Source organism: Chlorocebus sabaeus, chromosome 15, assembly GCF_047675955.1.
Source record: "Chlorocebus sabaeus isolate Y175 chromosome 15, mChlSab1.0.hap1, whole genome shotgun sequence".
NCBI classification, from domain to species: domain Eukaryota; kingdom Metazoa; phylum Chordata; class Mammalia; order Primates; family Cercopithecidae; genus Chlorocebus; species Chlorocebus sabaeus.
In genome coordinates this window covers 2,538,592-2,558,918 of record NC_132918.1, presented here as the reverse complement: position 1 = coordinate 2,558,918, position 20,327 = coordinate 2,538,592, and the positions used below count along the sequence as shown (strand labels likewise).

Here is a 20,327-nt window from a genome sequence, read left to right as displayed (position 1 = left end):
TCCATTGATGAGCACTTTGATTCCATATTTGAGCTATTTGTGAGTAATGCTGCAACAAACATGAGAGTGCAGATACCTCTTTGGTATACTGATTTTCTTTCTTTTGGATATACGCTCAGTAGTGGAATTGCTGGATCATGTGGTAGTTCTAGTTTTAGTTTTTTGAAGAAACTCCATACTGTTCTTCATAGTGACTGTACTAATTTACATTCCCACCAACAGTGTACAAGGGTTCCCCTTTCTCCACATCCTCACCAGCATCTGTTACTGCCTGGTGTTTTGATAAAAGCCATTTTAACTGGGGTAAGCTGACCTCTCATTGTAGTTTTGATTTGCATTTATCTAACGATTAGTGATGTTGAGCACTTCTTCATGTACCTGTTGGCCATCTGTGTGTCTTCTTTTGAGAACTGTCTATTCAGATCTTTTGTCCACTTTTAAAACAGCTTTTTTTTTTCCTATTTGTTTGAGCTCCTTGTATATTCCGGTCACTAATTTCTTGTTAGATGGGTAGTTTGCAAATATTTTCTCCTATTCTGTGGGTTGTCTCTTTAGTTTGTTTCCTTTGCTGTGCCACTTTTTAGCTTGATGTAAGCCCACTTGTCTACTTTCACTTTGGTTGCCTGTGCCATTGAGGTCTTACACAAAAAAACTTTGCCCAGACCACTGTCCTGAAGCATATCTCCAGTTTCTTCTAATACTTTCACAGTTTCACATTAGACTTAGGTCTTTTTTTTTTTTTTTTTTTTTTGAGATGGAATCTCACCCTGTTGCCCAGGCTGGAGTCCAGTGACGCGATCTCGGCTCACTGCAACCTTGGCCTGTGTGGTTCAAGCAATTCTCCTGCCTCAGCCTCCTGAGTAGCTGGGACTACAGGTGCACGCCATCGTGCTCAGCTAATTTTTTGTATTTTCAAGAGATGGGATTTCACCATACCGGCCAGGCTGGTCTCAAACTCCTGACCTCGTGATCTGCCTGCCTCACCGTCCCGAAGTGCTAGGATTACAGGTGTGAGCCACCGCGCCTGGCCCAGACTTAGGTCTTTAATCCAGTTTGATGTGATTTTCTTTTTTTTTTTTTTTTTGGTATGGTGAGAGAGTTTACTTCTTCTGCATAGTTATCCAGTTTTCCCAGTAACACTTATTGAAGAGACTGTCTTTTTCTCATTGTATATTCTTGGTACCTTTGTCAAAGATGAGTTGGCTGGGTGGGTTTACATGAGTTCTCTATTCTGTTCCACTGGTCTATGTGTCTATTTTTATGCCAGTACCATGCTAATTTGGTTAATATAGCTTTGCAGTAAATTTTGAAGTCAGATAGTGAAATGCCTTCCGTTTTATTCTTTTTGCTCAGGATTGTTTTGTCTATTGGGGTCTTTTCTAGTTCCGTATAAATCTTAGAATTTTTTTTTTCTTCTATTTCTGTGAAGAAAGTCATTGGTGTTTTCATAGGGTTTGCATTGCATTGGTAAATTGCATTGAGTAGAATCACCATTTTATTTGAGATGGGGTCTTCACTCTGTCATCCAGTCCAGAGTGCAATGGTGTGATCATGGCTCACTGTATGATCATCGTTCACTGTAGCCTTGACCTTCACTGGGCTCAAGTGATCCTCCCACTTCAGCCCCTCAAGTGGCTGGGACAGCACGTGCATACCGCCACATCTAATTTTTAAAATTTTTTTTATAGAGACAGGGTCTCACTATGTTGCCCAGGCTACTCTGAAACTCCTGGGCTCAAGTGACCCTCCCACTTTGGCTTCCCAATGTGCCGGGCTTACAGGTGCAAGCCATCTCATCCAGCTATCATTTTAACAGTAATTCTTCCAGTCAATGAACAGGGAATGTCTTTTGTGTGTGTGTGTCCTCTTCAACTTCTTTAATGCTTTATAGTTGTCCTTGTATAGATCTTTCACTTCTTTGATTAAAATGATCCCAGGTAATTAATACTCTCTGCAGCTACTATAAATGGGATGGCATTTTTTTTCCAAATTGTTCTCTTTGGGTGTAAATAAATGTTACTGTTTTTTGTATCTTACAATTTTACTAAACTTATCAGTTCTATTTTTTTTGGTGAAGTCTTTAGGTTTTTCTAAATATAATATCATGTCATCTGTGAATAAGTCTAACTTGACTTCTTCTTTTTCCATTTTTCTTTTTTTGAGATGGAGTCTTGCTCTGTCACCCAGGCTGCAATGCGGTGGTGCCATCTCGGTTTACTGCAACCTCTGCCTCCTGGATTCAAGTGATTCTCCTGACTCAGCCTCAGGAGTAGCTGGGATTACAGGCACCCGCCACCATACCTGGCTAACTTTTGTATTTTTAGTAGAGATGGGGTTTCACCATGATGGCCAGGCTGGTCTTGAACTCCTGACTTCCGGTGATCCACCTGCCTCGGCCTCCCAAAGTGCTAGCATTACATGCGTGAGACACGGTGCCTGGCCCTTCCTTTTCCATTTTGGTGCCCTTTATTTTTTTTTCTTGCCTAACTGCTCTGGCCAGTACCATTCCTTTCAAATGTTTATTTTTTTTACATTTTTAAAATTTATTTTTATAGCAATAAGGGTCTTGCTCTGTCACCCAGGCTGGTCTCGAACTCCTGGGCTTAAGTGATCCTCTCACCTCAGCCTCCTGAGTGGCTGGGATTGCAGACATGCACCACTGTGCCCAGCTAGTTCCATTATTTTCAGATAAATTTTTTCAAATCCTCTAGAAACAGGTAATATTTGTGCTTTTTAAACAGTTCATAATACACACAAAATATAAAATGTTTCTAATATTTATTATGTATATAACATATTGATAATCTCAAAGAATTCTAGATTCCTAAAGGATTTCTGTGTAAGCACTGAGAGATAACCTGTCTTAGCCATTGCTAGTCAGAACCAAAGAAAATACCATGAAGATTCTGAGGTCTTCCACCAAGAAAAGTTTCTTAAAAGAAATGGAGGCATGAAGGCAGTTAGGTAATGACAGCAATGACAGAATGAGAAAAGTACTGCAACAGGTCAAAAACCTGCTTTTTTTTCCTGGTTCTGCTACACAATTCAAGATAACTTTAACCACCTCTCTGGGGCCCAACTTCTTTACATTGCAAAGAAGTTGGAATAAATTATCTTTCTGTGGACCCTTTAATACTCAGTTCCACAAATTCTGACTCAGAGGGGTCAGTGAGAACTCCGATCATTGGGAGGCAATCAACTCACTGGATGGCTTTGAGTAAGATGACTTTTGGTGTGCCTGTCAGTTCAAATCCTCCTATAAAGTCTCCAACCTCAACTCATCCCAACCACAGGGATGAGCTACATATTATGGATCCTTTTAGGAAAAAGTATCTTGTTAGTCACAACTATGTTCTCCCTTTAAGAAAAATGAGCAAGCGAAGCTACTGTTTAGAGAGAATGACGCAGATGTGCAAAGGGATCACAACCATCAGGGTAGGAAATACATCTTGCTTTACTGCTGAATCTCCAGTGCCTAGATCAGTGCCTTGGGCCTAGCAGGCTTTCATGAAATAATTACTGAATGACCATTGAATTTCATTCCCTCATGTGGCTTCCATGAGATACTTCTGTATTTCTCTAATCATTCCATTATTCCTCCCCCTTAAACTAGTGCAAGTTGCTTTCTTACAACCAGAAAGTTCTTCCAAATACACTATGATATTCTCCCCTTCATAACCACCACTTACTTCACTACAGGTACATGTCAGGCCTCAGGAAATACAACACCAGAGACTGGATCACACGTTCCCCGCTCACGAATATAGAATTGGCACATGAGATTAGGTCGGTCAGCGGCACTAGAGTAAAGGTGGTGACCGACATCAATGCAGTGCATAAAGGCTGGCCAGCAGGTGAAGTGATAAGAAAGCAGACACAGAGAGGAAAGTAGACAATGGTGGTTCTGAGACATCCCCGTATTTTCCTGCTATGGACTGAACGTTTGTGTCTCCCACATCCCCATTCATATGTTGAAATTCTAACCTCCAATGGTATTTCGAGGTAGGATCTTTCACAACTAGTTCATAAATGTGGAGCCCTCATGATAGGATTAGTGCTCTTGATTGTGATGGTTTCATAGGTTTATGTCAAAACCAATAAAAATTTATGCTTTAAATACATGCAGTTTCTTGTACTTCAATTGTACATGAAAGTTGCTAAAAATGTGGAGAGTTCACTTATTAACTGATTTTAGTTAGAACAACCAGTAATGTACCAATAATGGAACAACATTTAAGGTGGTCCCTTATGACTGTGCTATTTTGGACTTAATATCAACACTTACTGATTTATTCCACTGCTTTGCCAACTCCCTTTGCCCTCTGCTCCCATAAAAGTGAACAATCATGAATGCCATAACAAAATTGGTAAACTCGGGCTGGGCACAGTGGCTCACGCCTGTAATCCCAGCACTTTGGGAAGCCAAGGCGGGTGGATCACTTGAGGTCAGGAGTTTAAGACCAGCCTGGCCAACATGGTGAAACTCCATCTCTATAAAAATATAAAAAATCAGCCGGGCATGGTGGTATGCATCTGTAGCCCCACCTACTTGGGAGGCTGAAGTGGAAGAATCGCTTGGACCCAGGAGGCGGAGGTTTCAGTGAGTCAAGATCACGCCACTGAACTCCAGCCTGGGTGACAGAGCGAGACTCAAAAAAAAAAAAAAAAAAAAAAAAAAATTGGTAAACTCTAATTCAGAATTAGTAGAACTAGGATGCAAGATCTTATATGTTCCTCAAATTTGTCAAGGTTTTGCATTTTAATCTCTAAATCCCTTCCAGGAGTTAAACATCAGTATAAACTGGGGTAACTGATTTTAACATAAACCAGTGTTATGGTTTATGTCAAAACCATCTACTTAAATTACCATCTAAGGACAAGGCCACATAACTAATTTTGATTCCCAAGTTTACAAGCACCATGTCCAGTACAGAGGAGAGTGAGAAGAAACAGGGAAAGGGATAAAGGATATGAAGTAAGACAGAGTAGGAAGAAAAAGGGTGCAGAATATGTGTGGGTACTGATTATGCAGGGTCTTGTAGGCCGTGATAGACATTGGACTTTAGTCTGATTGTAATACAAAACCATTGGTGATTTTGAACAAACAACTGGCATGGTCTGATTTATATGTATATACACACATACACATTCATTTTGTTTTGAGATGGAGCCTTGCTCTGTCACCCAAGCTGGAAAGCAGTGGCATGATCTCGGCTCACTGCAACCTCCAACTCCTGGGTTTGAGAGATCCTCCCGTCTCAGCCTCCTGAGTAGCTGGGATTACAGGCACGCACCACCATGCCTGGCTAATTTTTGTATTTTTAGTACAGATGGGGTTTCACCATGTTGGCCAGGTTGGTCTCGAACTCCTGCCCCCAGGTGACGCACCTGCTTTGGCCTCCCAAAGTGCTGCGATTACAGGTGTGAGCCACTGCACCTGGCCTAATTTGTATTTTAAAATAAGGATCACTCTGAATGCTATGTAGAGAATAAATTACACGAGGAAAATATAGAAGCAGGGTATACACCAAAGAGTATGCCAAGAATGGGTGCACATGTTCACTGAAAGACAGGGTGATAATTTTCATAGTAACTTTATTCATAACGAGCACAAGCTGGAAACAACCTAAATTTCTATCAACAGTAGAATGGGTAAGTTGTGATGTAGTCACACAATGGACTACTACACAGAAGTAAAACATGAACTGCTACTACATATAACATGGATTACTCTCACAGATACAATGTTGAACATGACACGGAAGAGTGCATATAATTATCTCACTTACGTAAAGTTTTAAAACAGGCAAAGCTAATCCGTGGTGATAAAAGGGGTTGGTGGGGGGGCCTGGGGAACATAAACACACCTACTGAAGTGCTAGAAATATTCTACATTTTGACCTGGGTGGTGCATTCAAGGGCATATATAAAAATCCACTGAGTTGTACACTTAATATCTGTACACTTTAAAATTTTACCTCAATAACAAGTTAAAAATATATTGGAAGCAAGCATATAAATGAAGAAGTGGTAGTGTCTTCCAAATATTTCTGATTTTTCTCCCAGGTATATGTAAGGACCACACTCTTCCTAGAACTTTAATGTGGCTATGTGATTTGCTTTGGCCAATGAAAGTGCTTTGAGAGTCCTTAAGTGATTTGCCATACTCTCTTTTTTCATTTCCCAGTTAGCAGCCACACTCCTGATGGTATCTGCTTTGTCAGCCTGAGACCTAGAATGAAGGCAACTTAGAGCACAAATTGGTGAACTTTGTCTGTAAAGGGCCACAGAATAAATATTTTAGGTTTTGTGAGATGTACACACACTGTGTCGCAACTACTCAACTCTGCCATTGTAGAACGAAAGTAGCCACAGATATAAATAAATGGACAAGGCTATATTCCAGTAAAACTTTATTTAGACAAACAAGGAGCTAGACAGATTTTGCCCGTGGGCCATAGTTTGATCATGGCCAACCTATGATCTAAACCAAAGTCCCTTCTACTGCAAGTTGCAATAGAAAAGTTGTGTGAGACAGTAAGATTTTGCCTTTGTTATCCAATGGCAAGCTAGCCCATGCTGATACAGAAATTGGTCCCTTGTTTTTTAAAATGCTAAAATACTGAATACTGGCTTAATGGTTAGCTGGAAGGCATTCAGGAAATTACTATCAAAGGATATCAAAGGATATAAAGAAGGAAATTACTATCAAAGGCAGATCATCTTACCCTTTACTAAAGAAAAAGACAGAAAAACAAAATATTTTGTGGTTGCTGTCTACTGCACTTGACAAAATGTACAGAAAAAAGATGAACTCAGAACAGATGGGTCAGTTTGCAGGCAGAAATGAAAAGGAATACAGAATTCACAAATTCAAGTAGTTACTGGGTAGGATGAGGCAACATTTTAATAACAAAAAGATAAAAATGAGAAATCTTTTTTTGTTTTCTTTTTCAGACGGAGTCTGGCTCTGTCATCCAGGCTGGAGCACAGTGGCACGAACTCGGCTCACTGCAAGCTCCGCCTCCTGGGTTCACGCCATTCTCCTGCCTCAGCCTCCTGAGTAGCTGAGGCTACAGGCGCCCGCCACCACGCCTGGCTAATTTTTTGTATTTTTAGTAGAGACGGGGTTTCACTCTGTTAGCCAGGATGGTCTCGATCTCCTGACCTCATGATCCACCCACCTTGGCCTCCCAGTGCTAGGATTACAGGCATGAGCCACCACGCCCAGCAAGAAATCTTTTTAAAAATAAATAAAAAGAGAAATCCTTTAGCCAAAAGGTTGATTAAAAGCCAGTTTTGCAGCCGGGTGCAGAGGCTCACACTTGTAACACCAACATTTTGGGAGCCTGAGGCGGGCAGACTGCTTGAGTCCAGGAGTTTGAGACTAGCCTGGGCAATATAGCAAGACCCTGTCTCCACATAAAAATACAAAAATTAGCTGGGTGTAGTCGCATATACCTGTAGTCCCAGCTACTTGCGAGGCTGCAGTGGGAGAACTGCTTGAGCCAGGAAGGCAGAGATTGCATTGAGCTGAGATTGCACCACTGCACTCCAGCCTGGGTGACAAAGTGAGACCCTGCAGCAAGGACCAAATCACTGGATGACTATGACACCTACTGTTAAGATCTCTGAATGACTTAGTATGCCTCAAACTAAAAGTCCAACTAAGATTATACTAGTTAATCCCTTAAATTGGTCAGAAAGGCTTAAGGAAATAGACTAAGGGTGTGGCTTTCCCACTCAAGCCTGAAAAGCCTCAGTTACCCAGAAATTAAGTTCAGAGAGGCATGGGAACAAGAAGGCAAAGAAATACAACAAACTTTAGAAGTATACATTAACTAGATGTTACTTTTGGGTCATCTCCCTTTGGGTGATAAGGACATTCTGCAGGTACAAAAACAAGTGAACTGAATATATAGTGACCAGAAGGGCTGAGTCAGTCTTCTATTTTGTTAAATTTACTTACTTTTAAATCCCAGAAGAGCCAAAAATCATCTGTAAAGGAAAGTAGCAAGTAAATAGCATGTCATTTTCTCCTAGTGTTGATGCCTACAAAAGGAAAAATGATTATTAACTCTTAGGCGGCATTATCTTTTTCCAATACTAAACGTAACATTTTAATCACTTATATATTGTTCTAGTTCACTAGTTGTCCAATCTTTTCCCTCTATATGTAGGTTCCTTTGGAAATTAAAAAATATATATATACACATATATATATGAAACACTGTTCATAAAGGGCAAAATAAAAATGATTCACAAACTTAATATTACATAGTGGATTTGGTGTGTATATCTGGTTGTGAATCCTGAGTTTACTACTTACTGTGTTTACCACAGAAAACCGCAATTTGTTTAACATTCACATAGTAAATATTTGAGTCACATGCTAAGCGCTACACTAAATTCTGGGAATACAACAATGAGGTCCCTAGTTACAAAGAACTTCTCTTCATTTTTCGATTAGTAATATGAGGATAAAAGTTACCCAATGGACAGTCTAAGGCAGAATGATTGTGAAGGTCAAATAAGACTGTGAGAGAGCTTCAAAAATTGTAAAACACTACACAAATACTCGTTTGTCCAAACATTTATTGAAATGCCAGGCATTGTGCTAAGCACTAGAGATATAACAGTGAACAAGGCTTATATGGTCCCTGCCCTTACAAAGCTTACAGTCTAGCAGTGATCAATAAGCAGTAACAATAAAGTGTGCCAAGTGTATGTTTGGGAAAGAACAGGATGTATAGGGAACGGAGAGTAAGGGCACCTAATCTAGAGGGCATCAATGAAGGTTTCCTAGATGAAGTGGCATACTGAGACCTTAAAGATGAAGATAAATTTGTATAGTACCCTAAGAGCAATGATGAAAGCAGTGCAGTGATATGATCAGTAAGTCTTTTGGAGCAATTTAGTTGTAGTGTAGAAAGGAATAAAAATAAAAACAGGGAGACTAATAAGGAGGCTGTTGCTATAATTAGGTAGGTTAATGGCCTGAATTAAAGTGGTAGCATTGGAGAACTGGGAAAAAGGACAAATGAATGGTTGGTAGTGGTAATGCCATTTAGTGAAAGAGGAAACATGAGAGAAGCAGGATTGGGGGCAAGATCAGTAACACATAGTGCCTGAGACAGCAAAGGGGATTTGTTAGCAATTAGATATATCAATTAGGGAAGGTCTAGAAAGGAGATAATGAATCTGAGAGTCATTTGCATATAAGTGGTAATGAAACCATGGAAGGAAATAAGATCAGCTAGCGAGATGACACAGAATAAGCCAGTCTAAAACACATTTTTTAAAAAATACGAAGAACAGATATTTAAGGGAAGAGGTGCCTGCAAAGACTAAGACAGCATACCCGGAGATGGTATCTTCTCAAAGCTAAAGTAATCAAGTGTTCAAGTGTTTCAAGGAGGGTAAGACTATTAACAAGGACTTAGTGAGCATAGTGGAGCAATTTGAGTAGCAATACGGGAGACTGGGAATACAAATTTGTCAAGAAAACTAGTAGGAATGAGCTACAGGGCAGTAACTGGTAAGGACATTTTTTTTTTTTTTTTTTTTTTTTTTTTTTGGAGACGGAGTCTTGCTCTGTCCCCCAGGCTGAAGTGCAGTGGCACAATCTTGGCTCACTGTAACTTCCACCTCCTGGGTTCAAGTGATTCTCCTGCCTCAGCCTCCTGAGTAGCTGGGATTACAGGCGCACACCACCACGCCCAGCTAATTTTTTTTTTTTTTTTTTTGTATTTTCAGTAGAGATGGGGTTTCACCATGTTGGTCAGGCTGGTCTTGAACCCCTGACCTTGTGATCCCACCACCTCGGCCTCCCAAAGTGCTGGGATTACAGGCGTGAGCCACCGCACCCGGCCGATTATTGTTTTTTTTTTAAAAGGTACTTATTTTAACTATATTCACTGCTACAACAGGACCAGTACCAACTGTATTTATAAAAACAAAAACAAAAACAAAAACTGCCATGCAGTTACAGAATTACTTAATACTTAATACAGAAAACACTAAAATACACTTTTTTTTTTTTTTTCTACAAACAAGACTAGCTGATAGCAAATTCTCTATAGCTAAGGGTCAATTTAAAATCCTTGGCTTATCTCTCCCCCTCACTCAATGACTATACGATGCAAACTAATTTTATTAACACCTTAAGCAAAACATAGTAGAATTTCACAAAATGTACAAGATTTCAATATTTAAGGAACTGGTGTTAGAAAGCAGAAGTGGCTTTCAGGTCTTCCAATCTTTCTCTCAAGTAATAAAGCTCTGCTGTGAACATTCAAAGCTATTGGGAAATTACCTGCAGATTTTTTTTTTTTCGGTTTCCCACTATGTTGTTTTTCTAGATATGTAAGCTTACTCTACTAACCAAAATCTCAGCTTGATCATTCTTGATAAGTACCTAATCGATATACAATTTTTTTTCTGCCTTAAATATGTATAACAGGACAGAGCCCTTAAATCTGATTCAATTATTAATTCCTGATTTACAGGTGCTATTGTGAGCTAACAGAACTTATCAATGCCTTTATTGTACTTTACCAGCCAAATTTAGAAGGTTGGAATTAAGTCTCTCCTATGTAGTATTCTGTCAGTTTGTTCACCTTGCACTTTTAATTTTGCTTCTAATTGTAAAGTGCCCTATCCCTTGAAATAATCTACATTTTGGGAGGGATAATTCTTCATTGTGCCAGGCTGTCCCATGCACTGAAGTGGATGACTGTCTTTAGGCTTAAATGCCAACAGAAGCCCCGAGTAAATATGACAACCAAAAGTGTCCCTACACATTTCTCAGCATCCTCTGTAAGGACAGGTTACTGCCTCTATTTGAAAGCCACTGGCACAACTTTGGTTTTCAGGCTCTTATGGCATTTCTTTTAATTGCCCAGACATCAATTCCATTTAAATTCTTAGTCGTAGCCTGGTTCCTTGAATTTGCTGGAAGGTGTTTCAATAGTTAAGACAGGACTTTGGAACAAGAATTTTTAAACTGTATAATACTTGAGAGGATCTATGAATATAAGTTGGGTCCTGTTTATAATTAGTTTTACATAGCAAACTTTAAGAGTGCCTTTTCACGGTTAACAGAGGTTTAGAAACTACCGTTTTGGCACAAAGCAGATTATCTTAATAGAAATACAGAATTATTGAAATCTGTGAATAGGACTGCTTTTAAATATTTCTACTTGTGTGCTATCTTAAATATAGAACGTGTTCCACAGTTCCAAATTTTAGAATAAATCCATTTCTAGCATCTAAAAAAATCTGATACTGTATCATTTTAAAACAAAGTGTTTACTTTAAGCAGGATTTTTAAAAATACAGCAGCAACATCCACGCAGATAAGACAAAAAAGCTAAAATATCTCACACCTCCTAATCCCGGAGTGCAAAAATCTTTTTTCCTCATCCTTTTTGATAGGGCCAAACTTGCGTCTACAGTAAAAAAAAAAAAATAATTACTAACTGGCAACCATTAAGATTCTATACTTACCATAGTCCTTTAATAGGCAAGCTGATAAAATAGCCCCCAGTTATAAAAAAAAAATCCAAGGAAAACCCCCAATAATTAGTCTTATCTCCAAATTGCAGGAAATCTCCTATATCAGCAACTTAAAAATGATTCTAATGACTTCCTCTATCAGTAATGTCGGTATCACTGAGGTGGGTGATGGGGAGGGAAGAGGGAAGAAATTTGTCAATATTACCTTCGGACTCAGAAATGTTTAAAAAAAACTCTCAAACATTTTGATAGACAAAACACCTCCACTGTATGTATGGTCTTCCTTTTCAGAAACTTATGAACTTGCTATGTGAGTTTCTGCAAATTGGTTCAAAAGCACATTTAAAGAGTTGATAATTTAAGACTATATGAAACAGAATTTTAACACTCCATTAAAACAAGAGCTGAAATTTTTGGCATATATCTTCAGAACACCTAAAAAACAGACTGCAAATTCAACTCACATTAATACTAAATCTCTTTAAAATTAACTATATCATAAAAGACAACGACTTTGTCATTAAACTAAGTTTTAAAAAAGGTGGCATTCTCATGTTTCAGTCCCATGCTGCCATTTGAGATGAAAAAAAAGGCAACTGTCAGAATTTTAATTGTGATCAGTTTGGACGGCTGGTACTTGGTACTTTCTCACAATCCAAATTAGTAAACTTGAAAACTCAAACCGATTTTTGCTTTTAGAATTAAATTCTTGTTGAGTTTTTCAATCTTGTACTACAAAGTCTTATGGATTAGATTCATTTCTTTCTCTCACAAGATCATCCCAACCCGGCTCCATTTCAGTTGTGGCAACCCGAAACAGGGCTTGGAGATGCTCATCTGTCAATGGCTGACTCAAAGTGTGTTGGTTTCGTGTCAAATATGAAAAAGCCTTTTCGCAGATTTGGTTACTATCAAACAAGGATGCGACCTTACAGGCAACCCCTTTGATAATTGGGTAAGATTCAGCAGACAATCCAGCATAAAACTGCCCCAAGTCTTTGATTCTGTATTCATTCCAAAGATTAGTGTTTGCCTGAAGTTTTGTCAGCTCCACCCTTACTGAAATAGGTGCATATTCAGGTTTAAAGTTAAATGGATTTGAAAAAAGCTCTAAGTCCTTTTTAATGAACCTGAGGTCCTTAAAATGCCTCTCAAATTCTTTTTGTAGACGACAGATCACCATTTGATACCTATCAGGATCAAATATTTTTTGATCTTCCTTATTTTGCTGTTTTAGCTCATCAACAACTTCTCTGAGGGCAGGAAAGTCCGTTAGATTTTTTTCCTCAATATGTCTTTGAAATAAATTCAGCTTCACTTCGAAAGTACAAATATGGTCAAAGGCAGCAGCAGCAAAGACTTTACTAACTCGTAATTCTTCACTGAGTTCTCGAAGGTGTTCCATAATGTCTACCAAGAAGCCAAAGTCACAAAGCCATTGTTTGTCTGAGAAGTGGACTGTTGTTGCCCCTACTGAAACCAAGAAAGCTTCCAGTTCTTTTCTTAGAGAGAATATTAGTTTTAAAGTTTTCCCTCTCCTAAGCCAATTGTTCAGACATCGTCCATTAACCCTTTCGCCATGCTCTGATTCAGATTCAGTTAGTAAAGTCTGAAATTCAGGTCGCCTAACGCCTCTGGTCTTAATCAAAACTATCCATTCGGATATGGTATTTATGATCTGATTAACATCTACATCATAGGAGCTCAACAGTTCCAAGTGAAGAAATCCTGAATAATGAATCACATTCCAACAGTTGGGGCTTACAGCCTTTTCTCTCATGTATGAGACGAGTCCTGAGTTCTCACCAATCATCCTCAAAGTATGGGTCGTAGTCAGTCCAACCATTCTCTGCAAGCTAAGCCCTGCTGTCTGCAGGGCCTCTAGGATTGCCGACATGAGCGCACCAACACTGAAATGATGAGTCAGGTTGATTATGGTCAGAAGATCTTCTTGCACCTCCAGCTCAGGGCCTACCCCGCGGATAAAGACCAGGAGGTAGTTCTCATAGGCCACAAAAGCCTGGTCGTCCAGGGCAAGAGAATAGGCTTTAAAGTCCCTGGCTCGGTTAAAAAGCTGGCTGCGTAGATTCCCGTCAATGCTCAGGATCCTCTGCCTTGTGATCTCTGGAGATAAGTCAATGCCTTGCAAGACGCTTACATGCTCGGGCAGTACCTCTCTCAGCAATACCTCCATACACTGGTATACAAAGTCTCCCTCACCCCAGCCGCGACCCTTCAAGGCCAAGAGGCGGCAGAGCCCGAGGCCTGCACGAGCAGCTCTCTCTTCAGGAGTGAGCGAGGCCACGGGCAAGTCGCCCTGACGCAGACGCTCCACCAGGGCCGCGCGCTCGCCGTCCGCCACATACCGCTCGTAGTATTCGTGCTCAGCCTCGTAGTGGCGCCTGACGTCGCGTTCGCGGGTAGCTACGATGAGGCGGCGACAGACCAGGCACAGGGCCCCGTCGCCCTCCGGAGGCTCCACCACCAAATAACGCTGGGTCCACTCGGGCCGGAAAACTAGAGCCTCGTCGACTTCCATCTTGCTTCTTTTGGGCGTCATCCACATTCTGCGGGAGGCCACAAGAGCAGGGCCAACGTTAGAAAGGCCGCAAGGGTAGAGGAGGAGCCTGAGAAGCGCCAAAGCACCTCCTCCGCTCTGCGACAGATCACCTCAGCGGAGGCACACAAACCCAGCTCTGGAATCTCTGCCCCTATTGGCTGGATATTTCGTACTCTCCGAGTTCCAAAAACGAACCAATAGGAAGAGCGGACAGTGATCTCTCTAACGCGCAAGCGCACATCCTTCTAGGTAGCGGGCAGCAACCGCTTCAGGGAGGGACGAGGAGACCCAGCAACCCACAGAGTTGAGAAATTTGACTGGCATTCAAGCTGCCCAATCAATAGCTGCCGCTGAGGGTGGGTCTGGGCGGCGTAAGCTACAGCTTGAAGGAAGAACGTGAGCACGAAGCACTGAGGCGATTGGCTGAAGGCACTTCCGTTGAGCATCTAGACGTTTCCTAGACTCCTCTGGCGCCAAAATGTCGTTCGTGGCAGGGGTTATTCGGCGGCTGGACGAGACAGTGGTGAACCGCATCGCGGCGGGGGAGGTTATCCAGCGGCCAGCTAATGCTATCAAAGAGATGATTGAGAACTGGTACGGAGGGAGTCGAGCCGGGCTCACTTAAGGGCTACGACGTAACGGGTCGCTCCTCTCAATGGTGCGGACACGCCTCCTTGCCCGAGCAGAAGCATGTACAGCGCATGCCCACAACGGCGGAGGCCGCGGGGTTCCGTGACGTGCCGGTCAGGCCTTCTCCCTTTCCACAAACCGTGTGTTTTCTTTACCGCTCTCGCGAGACCTTCTAAGGGTTGTTTGGAGTGCAAGTGGAGAAATATACTCAGTGTTGTCGTAATGGTGCCGTTAACTAAGGAAGCCACTTAATTTAAAATGATGGTATGCAGAAGATGCAAAGTTGAAAGATGTATAAAAGCTTAGGATGGGGAAAAAAACCTTGTTTTCGGAGGATACTGCGTTACTATTTTCTTGCTTTTCATTCATTCCAGAAATCATCTGTACACATCCAAAGGCACAATTCATTTTGAGTTTCATTCAAAACAAATCTTTTGTAGTTTTAGGACAGGCTGGTGCACTCTGGGCTTGACTTCTGATTACCTTATTGTTAGATTAGTGACCCCACTTAGTGTTTTCCTGTCCTTTACTTGGGAGGGCGCAATTCGAAGATACCAGATTTCATGGGTCATCCGTGGATTTTGAAGCTTATAACTGTCACAAAAAATGTGGAGGGAAGAAATTTGAAACATGTGGAAGGAAAAGTGAGTGTGGACTATAAACTTCCAAAAAGACATGCCCAAAATACACCTAAACGTTATGTCAGATCATTTTGTTAAAATCAGTTGATGTTAGTGAAGTCCGTATATTAATAGAAAAAAAGAATGCTTCAGTTAGGAGTGGTAGGTTTCTAGAGGGATTTATTGTGAAAGTATAAACTATTCAGGGCAATGGGACTGAAAGAACAGTGGGTAGAAAGGACCACTGAAGGAAAGGAAGAGAATTTGGAAGGTAGATGAAAGAAGGAACAAGAAATGGGGGGATGTTTTCTCCTTTTCACTTGTAATAGTAGTAACAGAAGCAGTGGCAGACTTGCGTTTGTTTCTACTATGTTAGAATGAATGACAGAACAACTGGGCCTATTATTGTACTGTGCCAGAATACTGTAAAACAAAACTGAACGTACTAGCTTGGTGGCTTGTAATTAATTCCTTAAGTGGAGATTTTTTATTTTATTTTATTTTATTTTTTTGAGTTGGAGTCTCACTTTGTCACCCAGGCTGGAGTGCAGTGGCGCTATCTCAGCTGACTGCAACCTCTGCCTCACGGGTTCAAGGGAGATTCTCTTGCCTCAGCCTCCGGAGTAGCTAGGACTGTAGGTGTGTGCCACCACGCCTGGCTAATTTTTTGGATTATTGTATATTTTTTTGAGATGAAATTTCACTCTTATTGCCCAGGCTGGAGTGCAATGGCACGCTCTCGGCTCACCGCAACCTCCACCTCCTGGGTTCAAGTGATTCTCCTACCTCAGCCTCCCGAGTAGCTGAGATTACAGCCATGTGCCACCATGCCCAGCTAATTTTGTATTTTTAGTAGAGACAGGATTTCACCATGTTAGTCAGGATGGTCTCGATCTCCTGACTTCAGGTGATCCACCCACCTCGGCCTCCCAAAGTGCTGGGATTACAAGCGTGAGCCACCGCGCCTGGCTCAAGTGGAGATTTTTATATGGAGTCCAGCTATACTCTTTTTAACATTTAAGTTGAGCTGACTAATACAACTTCAATACAGGGGCCCATGAGAAAGGTCTATAATGTTTAAGTAACTTACTGTCTTCTTTCTTTTTTTTTGAGATGAAGTCTTACTCTGTTGCCTAGGCTGAAGTGCAGTGGTGTGATCTTGGCTTACGGCAACTCTGCCTCCTGGTTTCAAGCGATCTTCCTGCCTCAACCTCCAAAGTAGCTGGGAATACAGGCGTGCACGACCACGCCCGGCTAATTTTTTTATTTTTAGTGGAGATGGGGTTTCGCCATGTTGGCCAGGCTGGTCTTGAACTCCTGACTTCAGGTGATCCGCCCACCCAAAGTGCTGGGATTACAGGCATGAGCCCCCATGCCTAGCCTATTGTTTCTGAATAAAGAATTGTCTATGTGGGGAAGAGATAACTCTTTCTCGTGCTGCCCATGATAGAAAATTTGTTTTCTCTAGCAGGTGGTCTATGCTTGTAGGCTACTCTTTGAAAGCACAAAAAATTTATTGACTTCTTTTTTTCTCTTTTTTTTTTTTTTTTCAGATGGAGTTTTGTTCTTGTTGCCCAGGTTGGAGTGCAATGGTGTGATCTCAGCTCATCGCAACCTCTACCTTCTGGGTTTAAGTGATTCTCCTGCCTCAGCCTCCCAAGTAGCTGGGATTACAGGCATGTGCCACCATGCCCGGCTACTTTTGTATTTTTAGGAGAGATGGGGTTTCTCCATGTTGGTCAGGCTGGTCTCGAACTCCTGACCTCAGGTGATCCACCCGCCTCGGCCTCCCAAAATGCTGGGATTACAGGCGTGAGCCCTTGTGCCTGGCCAAAAAATTGATTGACTTCCTAAAGGTTTATTAACTTTCTGCATTACTGTTTTTTTTCTAACCTCCATCATAAATATAAAAGGGAATAGTAGAGAAAATCGTTCAGAATTAGTATTTTTTAGTGACATTTTATTAGAGTCACTAAGGAACCTGAGGCTGAATAAAGTTCAGGTAAAAGTAAAATTAGTTAAGAAGAGGCATCTGCCAAAAGAAATCTATTTTTAACTTCTTGCTGTCTTTCCTAGAGGAACAGAAATAGTGCTGAATGTCCTATTGGAAATGATGGTTGCTGTACCGTCTGTTCCCTCTCTCACACAGTGTGTAAACTCATACAGTGTATGAGCCTGTAAGACAAAGGAAAAACATGTTAATGAGACACTATTGTGTTTGTTTGGAGTTTGTTATCATTGTTTGGCTCATATTAAAATATGTACATTAGAGTAGTTGCAGACTGATAAATTATTTTCTGTTTGATTTGCCAGTTTAGATGCAAAATCCACAAGTATTCAAGTGATTGTTAAAGAGGGAGGCCTGAAGTTGATTCAGATCCAAGACAATGGCACTGGGATCAGGGTAAGTAAAACCTCAAAGTAGCAGGATGTTTGCGCACTTCATGGAAGAGGCAGGACCTTTCTCTGTTCTGGAAACTAGGCTTTTGCAGATGGGATTTTTTCATTGAAAAGTTCAACACCAACAATAAATATTTATTGAGTACCTGTTCTTTGCTGGGCACTGTTCAGGGGATGTGGCAGTGAATAAAATAGATTAAAATCTTTTCTGATGCTTACATTATAGTGGTGGGAGACAAAATGGGTATAATAAATAGTATATCAGATAGCATTAAGTACTGTGGAGAAAACTAAAGTGGGGAGGAAGATAGTGTGCAAGCTGGAAAGGATGCAATTGAATTGAGTGGTTCAGGAAGGCTTCCATGTGGATGTGATATTTGAGGGACCATTGGAAGTCAAGGAGCAAATTATGAGGCTACCTAAAGGTATTGGCATACAGAACAATATATGCAAAGACTATTAAATGGAAGCATACCTGACGTGTTAAAGGACTATGAAGGAGGCCAGTTTGTCTAGAGGCTGAAAAGGAAAGAGTAATAGATGAGGTCTAAGTGAGAACATGTAAATCCTTGTGGGCCAAGGTAAAATCTTTAGCTTTTTTTCTGAATATGGTGGGATACTATTAGAGGGTTTTAAGCAGAGGTTGCATGGTGTGGTGAGTTTTTAAAAAATTGTCTTTCTATGTGGAAAATAGCAGGACAGGGCAGAAGCAGTCTGTCCTGCAGACTGCTTGGTTGCAGTAAAGATGTAAGAAGCAGTGAGATTCTGGGTTGATTGTGGAGGCAAAGCTCTCAGAATTTGCTGATATAGGTTGTGAGAGAAAGAGGAATCAGGAATGATTTCAAGGTTTTGGTCTGGTAAACGGAAGGAGGAGTTGCCATTTACTAAGATGGGAAAGACTATGAAAGAAGCAGATTTTCGGAGAGATCAGAAGTTCATTTTGGGGCATGTTCAATTTAAGATGCCTGTTAGTTGGATGTTTATGTGAGTTTGGAGTGCAGGGTGGAGATTTAGGGATGAATATTTGGTGGTTGTCTGCATTGTAAAGGTATTAAAAGCCACAAGAAGGCTGGGCGCGGTGGCTCATGCCTGTAATGCCAGCACTTTGGGAGGCCGAGGCAGGCAGATCACCTGAAGTCGGGAGTTCGAGACCAGCCTGACCAACATGGAGAAACCCCATCTCTACTAAAAATACATAATTAGCCGGGTATGGTGGCACATGCCTGCAATCCCTGCTACTCGGGAGGCTGAGGCAGGAGAATCACTTGAACCCAGGAGGCAGAGGTTGCAGTGAGCTGAGATTGTGCCATTGCACTCCAGCTTAGGCAACAAGAGCGAAACTCTATCTCAAAAAAAAAAAAAGCTTTGAGACTCGCCTGAAAAGATACTCAACATCATTAGTCACTAGGAAAATGAGTAAAAACCACAGTGAGGTATCACTTCATACCTATTAGATGGCTATTATCAAAAACAAAAACAAATGTTTGCAAGGATGTAGAGACTGGAATTCTTGTGTATTGCTAGTGGGAATGTAAAATAGTGCAGGGTGCTATGGAAAATGCTGTGGCGATTCCTCAACAAATTAAACAGAATTATCATATAATCAAATAATTCCACTTCTGAGTTATTCCCAAAAGAAGGGACACAAGCAGATATTTGTACACTCATATTCATGGCAACATTATTTACAGTAGCCAAAAGGTGAAAGCAACCTAAGCGTCCATCTGTGGATGAATGGATAAACAAAATGGAATAATTTCAGCCTTAAATAGAAAGAAAATGTTGACACATGTTGCAACATATATGAACCTTGAAGACATCATCTTAAGTTAAATAAGTCGGTCACTAAAGGACAAATATTGTGTGATTCCTGTTATGAAGTTCCTAGAGTAGTCAAATTCATAGAGACAGTAGAGTGGTGGTTGTCAAGGGCCGGGGGGAGCAGGGAGAATGGAAATTATTGTTTAATGGGTACAGAGTTTCCGTTTGGGGAAGATGAAAAAATTCTGGAGATGGATCATAATGATAGTTACGCAGCAGTGTGAATGTAGTTAATGCCACAGAACGGTACATTTAAAAATGGTTAGGATGGAAAATTTTCTGTTACGTGTATTTTACTGCAATTTTAAAAAATTAGAATTTTTTTTCCCCTTTTTTAGAGGCAGGATCTCACTCTGTTGCCCACACTGGAGTGCAGTAGTGTAAGCATAGCTCACTGTAACCTTAAACTCTGGGCTAAAGCAGTTCTCTCATCTCAGCCAGCTGAAGTAGTACCTGTAGGTGCACACCACCATGCCTGGCTATTTTTATTTTTGTTTTTGTAGAAATAAGGCCTTGCTTTGTTGCTGAGGCCTCCCAAAGTGCTGGGATTATAGGTATGAGCCACTGCGACCAACCCTGGAGATTTTTTTTTTTTTTTTTTTTTGAGACAGAGTCTTGCACTGTTGCCCAGACTGGAGTGTAGTGGCACGATCTCGGCTCACCATAACCTCCGCCCGCTCCTGGGTTCACACCATTCTCCTGCATCAGCCTTCTGAGTAGCTGGGACTATAGGCACCTGCCACCATGCCCGGCTAATTTTTTGTATTTTTAGTAGAGAC

General features: G+C 41.1%; 2 protein-coding genes and 1 long non-coding RNA gene across 6 annotated transcripts in view; 1 reads left to right on the top strand and 2 right to left on the bottom strand.

Annotated features, from left to right (window-relative positions):
* Positions 1-5,578: 5,578 nt before the first annotated feature.
* On the bottom strand, positions 5,579-8,311 carry LOC140713461 (uncharacterized). Its single transcript, XR_012095537.1, has 2 exons — positions 7,970-8,311; positions 5,579-6,232 (listed from the first exon to the last, which is right to left on the bottom strand). It is a non-coding gene; the product is annotated as an uncharacterized lncRNA (long non-coding RNA).
* Positions 8,312-8,577: 266 nt separating this feature from the next.
* On the bottom strand, positions 8,578-14,224 carry EPM2AIP1 (EPM2A interacting protein 1). The gene has a single exon (XM_007971802.3). It carries the CDS (start codon positions 14,081-14,083, stop codon positions 12,260-12,262), a length of 1,824 nt encoding a protein of 607 aa, XP_007969993.1. The 5' UTR covers positions 14,084-14,224; the 3' UTR covers positions 8,578-12,259.
* Positions 14,225-14,361: 137 nt separating this feature from the next.
* The window catches only part of MLH1 (mutL homolog 1), a 56,773-nt gene continuing 50,807 nt past the window's right edge, over positions 14,362-20,327 (top strand). Inside the window, exons 1-2 of one of the 4 annotated variants that reach the window (XM_007971804.3) lie at positions 14,362-14,671; positions 17,641-17,731. In XM_007971804.3, the coding sequence (XP_007969995.1) occupies positions 14,556-14,671; positions 17,641-17,731 (207 nt within the window). In that variant the 5' untranslated portion in view covers positions 14,362-14,555. Of the gene's footprint in view, positions 14,672-14,775; positions 14,972-17,640; positions 17,732-20,327 lie in introns of those variants that run through there. The other 3 variants (XM_007971803.3, XM_007971805.3, XM_007971806.3) reach the window with 3 other exon arrangements.